At 40.5% G+C, this 10,428-nt stretch overlaps 1 protein-coding gene across 3 annotated transcripts in view; it reads left to right on the top strand.

Annotated features, from left to right (window-relative positions):
* Positions 1-508: 508 nt before the first annotated feature.
* LRCH2 (leucine rich repeats and calponin homology domain containing 2) overlaps positions 509-10,428 on the top strand; it is a 110,370-nt gene continuing 100,450 nt past the window's right edge. For all 3 annotated transcript variants that reach the window (XM_045996313.1, XM_045996312.1, XM_045996311.1), the window contains exon 1: positions 509-854. In XM_045996313.1, coding sequence (XP_045852269.1) covers positions 509-854 — 346 coding nt within the window. The remainder of the gene's footprint in view (positions 855-10,428) is intronic.

The following is a 10,428-nucleotide window of genomic DNA, read 5'->3' as shown; positions in this document are numbered from 1 at the left end:
AAATGACCCTCCACCGTTTCTCTCCGTGTCAACACTGGTAAACAATTCCTGAGGCATTTGCGATAAGCGTTTCAATAAGATGGCTTATAGTCCTTCTAAATGCCTTTTCAATATATTCTGAAACGGATCCCTTTCACCCCTATCTAATATTTTGCCTTTGTTTTGCAGAGCGAGAAAGGTGAAGCAATTTAGAGGTCTGGGGAAAGACTGCTAAATGACCTGTGGTTAAGCTGGTGTCGCTTCTCAAGATCTTGGTACCCAAAGCAGCGGAACCGAGATTTAGCATCCTTCCTCTGATCACACATTTCTTAAAGCGAGCGTTCTGCACGTTGGAACACCGGCTCTTCTCTACCCAACACCTCCTCCCAGTCAGCCCCCTGGTTCCTGCCCACCATCTACCTCTCCCCCCGGCGGCCCCCCCCCCAGTCTGCGCATGCGTCCTAAGAAGCCCCTACACTCGCGGCACAAGCTGAGAGTATTGTCGGGGGCTATTCTCTCTCCCAGGAACATGGCGGCGAGTCAGGGAGGTGGTGTTAACAGTGGGGGCGGCGGTTGTGGTGGAGGTGGAAGTAGCGGTGGCGGTAGCGCAGCCGGAGGGGGAGGTGGCGGAGCCGGAGGGGGAGGCGGCGGCGGCGGGACCCTGGTGGTGCCCATCCCGGTACCGACTCTTTTCGGTCAGCCGTTCCACAACGGGCCGCAGTGGAACCCGGGGAGCCTGCAGCCTCAACACACGGTGAGGAGCCTGGACCGGGCCCTGGAGGAGGCGGGCAACTCCGGCATCCTGAGCCTCAGTGGTAGGAAACTCCGAGACTTCCCGGGCAGCGGCTACGACCTGACGGACACCACCCAAGCAGGTGACAGGACGGGGTGCGGGGGAGGGGAAGCTGGGCTCCGAAGGAGGAGGTGGGGGGTGTGGGTGGCTGCGTGGCTGCGTTGTTGGACTCTGCTGGTCTGGGCGGGTTCGCGGGGGCGGCGAGACTGACAAAGTCGGAGCAGCCTGTTCTCGTGAATGCGAGGGAGAGAGAAGGGAATGGTGGTGGTCGGGGTGGGGGGGTGGTTGGTGACTGAAGGATGTATGGAAATCGGGCGCGATGTGAGGGGTGAAAGAGCATTATTGTTAAAGCGAGTTCCCCAGTAAGGAGTAGGGAGGGAGGTATTGACACCTTCCTTAATGCACTTCTTTCAACTCTCCTGGATGTTCTCATCTTTCTCAGAGGAGTGGAGGGGAAGACAATAAATAAAATCACAATCTTACACATATTCTTTAAAGGCATATGTGTCTGGAAGAATGGCATATTCCTTTTCTTCGTACAGCAGAAGCATTGCCACGGGTTTTACGTGGTATTTTGTGTGTGTATTTTAATCATTTTAGAATATTCTTGCCTTCTGGTCACGTATGCCTTTCATTTTCCTCGTGTTGAGAAGGTAGTGGTGGTTAAATTAGTATTTGTTGCAATGGCAAATGAAATCATCAATCACTCACATGTCTGGTTACTAGGGGAAAGGATCCTTGTTTTGAGTTATGTTAGGGTCTTAATTTTTATAGCAGAAATAGCCAAAAAATTTGAGGGCATTTCTGAGAAACAAAATTAATTCTATTCTTTAGGGGGTTGTGGGTTAATGGCCTATCATTTTGGTTGAGAAATTGGCTATTGTAGCGTTCTTCATATACTCTCTGGTACTCTTTGTTGTGGATGGCAATTTTTGTTATGAACATACTCTTTCCTCTCTGCCTTATAAACCAATGCTGATTATTTTAAATACGTTTTGGTTTGATGAAAGGGTTTCTTGCTTTTTATAGTCTTTGTATTTGTTATTTTTTATATTTGCTTTGCTCAAAGAAATCATGGACAAAGTTATTTTGATAGGTGTAGTAATTTTGAAACAGTACAGTAAGTAAATTCATCTATAATGAGTAGTAATAAAAGGCCTCTTATTTTCAGAATAACACTATTTCAGTGTATTCAGTTTCTGGATATTAAATTTAGGCATGGATTTGGAGGAGGGTGGGGAAAGGAGCAAAGCCTAAAATTGAAGCTTTCTACCCAATTACTCTTTTAGGAATTACTAAGAACTATGAATGCATAATTGATCACTGATTTTGTATTTTGGAAAACATGTTTAGTATTTACTCCTTCACTCTGAACAGATTTCCTAAACAATATGTTCACATATTTATGAATATATTGGCAAAATATTATATGACTTGGTATATTCTTAAAAGGCTTCAGGAAAAATGGTTTCAGACTGCATCATTAAAGATATATATTGTTTTGCTTATCGTGCTTTATAACCTGTAAAGGATGTATCTGTAGGACTAAGTTTGAGTGTCCTGGCTTGGCATTCAGAGCTTTCACTGTCCAGCTCCAATTTATTATTGCAACCTTGTTGCCCCAAACACTCCTACACAGAACCGTCTGTTCCAACTAGGTCAACTCCCTGTCCCTTAAATATATTTAATGAAGTTCTGTCTCATCTTTGTAGAAGGTCACCCACATGCTTGGGATCTTTGTCTTTACTCCCTCTATTTAATTTTGTTCAAGCCCCCAGCTTTTCCAGGAAGCTGTCTCCAACTGCCTTAGTCCACAGCAGTCTCCTGTTTTTGAGTTCTTACTGTACTTACAATCTTTACCACTTACTTGCTAGTGCTGGCTTTATTTTCTTTTTTATGTTTGTGTCATGCCGTCCCTGAGAAGCTGGAGAGCTCCTTAAGGGCAGGGAGTAAGTCATATACTTGTTCAGTCTTCTCATTACATATTGCTTAGATTATACTGATAATATTTTTCATAAACTTGAATATCATCTTATTTGGTTATAACCTTTGGCTTTTAAGCCTTCAGTTGGTTTTCTGAGGCAAGCTTTAACACAAAGCAGAGCCATATTTGTTCTTGGTAAGGATTCATCCGTCATAAACTTTATCAGTGTCTACGGTAACATTGGATTTTTGAGACGATTCCACCTCATTTTATTTATTTTTTTTCAGTTGAATGTGTGTTCCTTGTGGGAACCCTTCAGAATTTAAATGAGAAATTTGTGAGTGATTCATTTGCCATTCATTTTTGACAAAATTCAGTCATGAACTATTTAGGGGCAATATTTTTGTATGTGACAAGACTAGTATTCATTATGTATAAATGAAGGTGGGTACACTGGAACTGAAGAAAAATAGAGCATGTTTGAGATCATACATACATGTACACAGGCATACATACACATCTGTATACATACAGTATCCTCTGATGAAAACAGTTCTCTTTGTTGGTATCGTTATACTTAAAAAAATGACTCTCAGTGGGATAATGTTTCAGAACCAAACTGATTAGTTAGGCAAGCATATAATGGTTTATTGGGTTGGGAGGAGATCGGTGGAAGGGAAAATAGGTAGGAAGGTGTTCTGTTAATCTAGGTGTGAGGTGGTAAGAATCTGGGGTAAAACTAAATTGGATAAGAAGGGAAAATTGATAAATTTGAATGGAAGCAGGGAGGGTTTTTTGCATTATTTTGCTGTTCCTCACATATACATAAGACAAAATAGACCTGTGGTTCTTCACCTGGGCTGCAGGTTAAAATCCCAAGGGAGTGTTTTTTAAAAACCTATGCCTGGGCCCTACCCCAGACCAATTAAATCAGAATCTCAGGGGCCAAGAGAATCTTTTTTTTAAAAAAAAGTCTTCCCAGGTGATTCTAGTGTGCAGGCAGTGCTGAGAAACTCTAAAATAACTCGTTTTTTAGGTACTCAAGTAGTACTGTTTAGGTGGATGCAAATATTGATAAAAATTTAGTGACTAAAGTCACGTGTCAAGAGGGTCAAAGCCAAAACTAGGAACTATGTATTCAAGATCTAATTCAATATTCTTTTTAATAGGCTAGATGAAGCAGAGACTCATTTTTTTTTTCCATTATATCATGTCTGTAATGAACAGAAAATTGCCAGGAAGCAATAGTTTCTTCAGTTACCATTTATAACCCTGGTTTACGTTGAATACTGTTGGATAACTTGGCATTAAGAAAATAGTGCCTCCAAAACATGTAGCAGCAAAATCTTGTTTATTAATAGGCTTGCCCTGAGGGAAGATGGATAATTGGTAACTGTTGGTGAAGTTTAGTTTGTCTTTGGTGTCTTTTTACCTTTTTTTGCATTTCTGGTGTGTGATCTTCACCTGCCTGTGACCTCCTGCTCTCCTCGTTTCTTTTCCCCTCTTCAGCTCACTCCCCTTCTCTTATTGGGATGTAGCTTGAAGCTTATTATGGCAGCCTTTTAAGGAATTAATATTTAAAAGGGAGAGTTTGCTAATTTATTTGAATCTTCAATTGGTGGTTTGTGCTCATGACCTTTTTGTATCTAGCTGTTTTCTAGGTTCTTGATTAAGGCCTCGTCTATATTAAGACATAAACACAGATGAGAAAGTTTGTAATCCATTTCAGGAAAGTAACTGACTCTTGTAATGTCTTGTCTTAGATGGTCTATAGGTAAACTTGTAGGGCAAAGGGAAATTCCCTAGAACATTTTAATCTGTCTGGATACCGTGATAATTTGTTGACCTTAAGAAGAGAGCTTGAATATGATTTTGATAGCTACTCAAACAAATCCTGAGACTTTCATATTTGACTTTGTCACCAATGCTACAAATAAGTCTCAGCCTACTTGCAGCTTCTCCTCCTGCTTCTTCATACCTCTTTATAAACAATAGATCTGTGAAACAGATTTAGGAATTCTTACATGCATCAGATGGTGCTGTGTCCTGGGTTAATCACATGTTTTCCTGTAAACCTGGAGTCAACTCTAGTATTTCCTACATGTGCTTGTTCACCCCTTCAACTGTGGGGCATGGTGCATTGTATCAGGTTGTAAAATGGAGCCAGATAAACTTAGCAGCATCTGATTATGTTGTGAGGTGAAGGCCCTCTTAGAGCATTCAGTGGAATGAACTTGTGATTTTGTGGACTGATTCAAATATCTACTTTGCTCTGTGTAATAAATGTCTCCCTAAAAAATTGAATGTGAAGCACATTTTTGACAGTTGACTCATATTTTAATTGCTCTAGATTGAATTTGAGTTGCTGGCTCTTGCAGTGATTTATTTTATTTAGTGATGAATTCTTCTACAGCATAAATAGTTGTCCCTTAATTTCTTTCTTTTATAAGTTCATATTTTAAAATAAAATGTTATCTTAAATTGGAGGGCATGTTCATCATTAAAAGATTACCATTTATATAGCTCCTTATAAATTTCTAAGCACTTTCATGTATATTATGCTACTGTATCCTAATAAAACCCTGTGAGTTTGGCACAGTACATAGTAATTACTCATTGTTGTGAGAGGTTAAATGATTTGTCCAAAGTTAAATGGCTAGTGTATGGCAGAGTGTGGGTCAGTGCCTAGGTTTTCTGAGTCAAGCCGTCACTATTCCAGTGTTATTTCCATTGTAACACATTCTTTCTATATAATAAAGCTATTATTAAACTGCACACTATGCTAATTTAATTTCATATGTTAATATAGTTAATATACTTTTTGCTTTGTGTGCACTGTTTTTTATGGTGTGTATGGCAGTTGCATAGCTTGTCTTTGTGCCTCTTTCTGATGGTTTTAGAATAGATTTATTAAGCAAGCGTTTATTGAAATCCAACTTTGGAAACATGATTATAGCCAATAGAAAAGAAAGAGATTATTGTCCTTGAACAGTTTATAAAATAATTGAATGTGTACAGGAATATGTGTAACAATTAGAAAAGAATTATAGGGGTAACTGGCAGGCTCATCTGGAAAGAACATGTGTTGTTTTTTTTTTTGGAAGATTTTATTTATTTGACAGACAGAGATCACAAGTAGGCAGAGAGGCAGGTAGAGAGAGAGAGAGGAGGAAGCACATTCCCCTCTGAGCAGAGAGCCCGATGCAGGGCTTGTTCCCAGGACCCTGAGATCATGACCTGAGCCAAAGGCAGAGGTTTTAACCCACTGAGCCACCCAGGTGCCTCGGAACATGTGATTTTTTAAAAAAAAATGTTTTATTTATTTATCTATTTTTTAAAGATTTTATTAATTTATTTGACAGAGAGAGAGAGAAAGAGAGAGAGAGACAGTGGGAGAGGGAACACCAGCATGGGGAGTGGGAGAGGGAGAAGCAGGCTTCCCGCTGAGTAGGGAGCCTGATGTGGGGCTCAATCCTAGGACTCCGGGATCATGACCTGAACCGAAGGCAGATGCTTAACGACTGAGCCACCCAGGAGCCCCTATTTATTTATTTTAGAGAGAGAGAGTGAGAGGGAGAAAGCGAGAGCATGCTTGAGTGAGTGGTGGGAAGTGGCAGAGGGAAATGGAGAGAGAGAATCTCAAGCAGACTCCTCCCTGAGCATGGAGCCTGATGCAAGGCTAGATCCCACCATCCTGAGATCATGACCTGAGCCAAATCAAGAGTCGGATGCTTAATGGACTGAGCCACCCAGGTAACCCAAGAGCATGCAACTCTTGATCTCAAGGTCATGAGTTTGAGCCCCACATTGGGTGTAAATAAATACACTTTAAAAAATTAATAAAACAATTCATAAAAAAGAAAAGAATTATGTAACGCTATTCAAAATTGCATACATTTATAAAATGTACAAGTAAGTGATGTGAAACTATGGCATAAGGCTTAATTTTATCGGGGGTTAAGTTAATTTGAGAAAGTCCTTTAAAGTTAGGTATTTGCTGAATCTTGAGGTAAACGATTAGTATGATTAGGCAGGAGGGACAGTTGCAGAATTTCAGGGGGAGAAATTGTGTGAATAAGAGTTAAGAATGATATTGTGTGTTAAGGACAGTTGTTAACTGGTTTACTCTGTATTTTCACAAAAATACTGAGAGGCTGAGAGGAGGGAACAGGTGGAGAGCTCAGAGTTCAAATGTAAGAGGAATAGAGAGGACCTTCATTTGAAGGCAAGGGAAGGAAGAACAGGGTGGGGAGCTGTTAGCCATGGAAGGGAGAAATAACCTGACTTGTATTAAGGTAAAAGTGAAGATAGATGTTTGGGGACATTAATGTCTTAAATTTTAATCTTAAAGAAATGAGGCAGTGTCATTAGGGAAAAAGTTGATGAGAGTAGAAAAGGTACTCAATAGAGCATAATGCTTTAAGGAATCAATTTGGGGAATAAGCCACAGTTCAGAATTAGGACTGTGTGGTAAGCAGTTAAATTAGTATCTTTTGGAAAATATGAGCATATCATCTTTTATGAAAATAATTTATATATACACGACATGACAGGTAAAAGAACAGCAGTGGCTGATTAGGATATTTTAGAATTGGTCTTATAGGGACACTTTGCTTAAAGTTTAAAATTTGATATCTTGATTTAGATTATTTGTAATACAAACTCTGAAGCACTTATTTGTCATCAAAAGCATGTAGTTTGACAAGATCCAGAACCTTGTTGACAAAATAAGAGATGATGCTAGGAACCCTTTCCACAAATAAAAATATTTTTCACGAATATAAATAATCGAAGACTTAAACAGCTTATTGATTCCTTGGAAGGGGGTATTTGTTTAAAATTTCCAAGGCAGTCTGTGGAACTTTGCAAAAGGGCATGTCATTCTCTTGACGCACCCCAGCAGCCCACTCTAAGGCATGCTTAAACTCTGTGATGCCCACCTTCATTCTACAGAGCTTTGCATAATGACCTAGAGGGGAAATCTTGGTTTTCTCCTTTTTTTTTATTGCACTTTGGGTGTATCGAGGGTACTTCTTGAAGCACTGTAATACTCTGAAAAGTTTTGATAAGTTTTGTTTGGGATGCCTGGGTGGCTCAGTTGGTTAAGTGTCTGCCTTCGGTTCAGGTCATGATCCCTGGGGTCCTGGGATCAAGTCCTCCATCGGGCTCCTTGTTTAGTGCGGAACTTGCTTCTCTCTCTGTCTGCCGTTCCCCTTGTTGGTGTGCACTCTCTCTTCTTTCTCCCTTTGACAAACACATAAATAAATCTTTAAAAAAAAAGTTTTCTCTACTTCCCTTTTATAGAAGGGAACACCTTCCACTCCAGGGAACCCATTTCAGTGTAATAAGAGGAAACTGGACAGGTCAGGTTTTGTTTTGTTTTGTTTTTTCTTTTTTTGAAGATTTTATTTATTTATTTGACAGACAGAGATCACAAGTAGGCAGAGAGGCAGGCAGAAAGAGAAGGGGAAGCAGGCTCCCCGCGATCAGAGAGCCCGATGCAGGGCTCGATTCCAGGACCCCAAGCCACATCCCAGGACCATGACCTGAGCAGAAGGCAGAGGCTTAACCAACTGAGCCACCCAGGTACCCCTCGACAGATCAGTTTTATAACAATAATTTAAGTTTATGTTTAGTCTCACTTAAAACTGTTGCACTCAAGTCTGCTAAAGGTCAAGTTTTAAATTTTAATCTTTATATGTCTCCTGTTTCAAATAAATTATAAATTGATAGCATTTTACTTACAGAGTATCAGTCAATGTACTGTAATGGATGATAAAACGATGGCTGTTTTCTAATGTATTCTAATGTATTTTTTGATATGAAAAATTTTAAAGAAAAGTGTTTTTTTTCCAAATAGGAAAGTAAGTCTTTTCCTATTTGTGGATGTTGCTAATTCGCTGTACTCTTTTATGATTTTTTTTTAAGATTTTTTTCATTTATTTGACAGAGAGCGAGACACAGTGAGAAAGGGAACACAAACAAGGGGAGTGGGGGAGGGAGAAACAGGCTTCCCACACGCAAGGAGCCCGATTTGGGGCTTGATCCCAGAACCCTGGGATCATGACCCTAGCCAAAGGCAGAGGCTTAACAACTGAGCCACCCAGGTGCCCCTCTTTTATGATTTGTGACAGAGATTTTTGTCACTTTACTTTTAAATTAACTACTTCAATCCTTTTCAGTAGAAATTTTATATATAATATTAGGGATTCAAGGTGACCAAAGACAGAAAATAACTGCAGCATAAACTTTTATTTGAACTCTACAGAGACTAACCCATTCTAGAACATTTGTGAATTTGGATTTCATCCAAAATCACTTCGTTAAATGATTATGCCCCAAAGAGACTCTAGAACGGGCAGCCTACAATTCTTCCTCTCTTAAAAAAGTAATTTCAGGGGCACCTGGGTGGCTCAGTTAGTTAAAGCCTCTGCCTTCGGCTCGGGTCATGACCCCAGTGTCCCAGGATCGAGCCCCACATCTGGGCTCTCTGCTCAGCAGAGAGCCTACTTCCCCCTCTCTCTCTGCCTGCCTCTCTGCCCACTTGTGATCTCTCTCTGTCAAATAAATAATATAAAAAAAGGCAATTACAATATGTAAATCCTTAAAACTCTGAGGTAATTGGTTGGGGATGTCTGTCAGTGGGAAATCAAGTACTTTTTAAAAAGATATATATAAGTTAAAAATACTAAATCAACATAGGTAACTTTTTCTTTAACCTGCTTTAATATGTAAGAGTAGACTTATCTTATGTAAATGGACAAGATTGTAAAGTTGTTGCCTTTAAGGAATTTATGATTTCATAGTGGTATAAAATAAGTTCTCACTTATCTGTACTCATTTATCTGTTATATAGGCTAGGTCAGTTGTTCTCGATGAGGGAAGATTTGCCACAGGGGTATTTGGTAATGTCTGGAGATGTTTTGATTGTGACATCTAGTGGGTAAGAGGGGCCTGGGATGCTGCAAAGCATCCCACAGTGCAGAGCAAGGACTGCCACACACAACAAAGACTTATCTGTTCCAAAATGTCGGAGTGTTAAGACTGAGAATCACTGGGCTAGAGTAAGATAAATGTCATAAGTGAAAACAAAGTACATTGCAGGTTCAAAGAGGGAGAGATGACTTCTGATTGCCTTGGTAGTGTTGGGTCCATGGTCAAAGGAACGAGACTGATACAAAGCGAAGGTCAAGCAAAGCTTTATTTCGCGCCAAGCATTGAGAATCAAACTTGACTGGTTGGGGTCGCCTCTTACAGAGAGGGCGACCCCTCCCTGCCTTGAGGACTAACATTTATAGAGCAAAGGCCATGTGGTTGAGCCTGGGGCCAACTGAATTACAATTCACCCCATAGTAGCTATTTGAACTAGCCTATACCTTGGTCAGGATTGGCGCCCAAAAGGCGGGGCCCACACTCCTTGATAGCTAGGGAGATAGTATGCGCGCTTCACTGATTGGATGTCTCCTTCTGGCCTGACTCATCCCTGCATTCCGGCTCTGTTACCTGACCCGCCCTTGTATTTGGGCTCTGTTATCCGGGACTGGTCCACCATATTCTACTGGTTTCCCAGTCTTGCTTTTAAGTAAGTTCCCCTGGGGGGTAGGTGGGTGGGTCAGTTTAAGTTTTACTGCATAAACAACAAAATCACTGTTTAACCGGATGAAATCGCTCTGGCTAAATAGGCCCCTACATTAGGACAGCAGAGAGGGCTTTGTAAAGGAGAGTGGAGGTA

The sequence above is a fragment of the Meles meles genome, chromosome X, assembly GCF_922984935.1.
Source record: "Meles meles chromosome X, mMelMel3.1 paternal haplotype, whole genome shotgun sequence".
Lineage (NCBI taxonomy): Eukaryota > Metazoa > Chordata > Mammalia > Carnivora > Mustelidae > Meles > Meles meles.
This window is presented reverse-complemented; position numbering and strand designations above follow the sequence as displayed.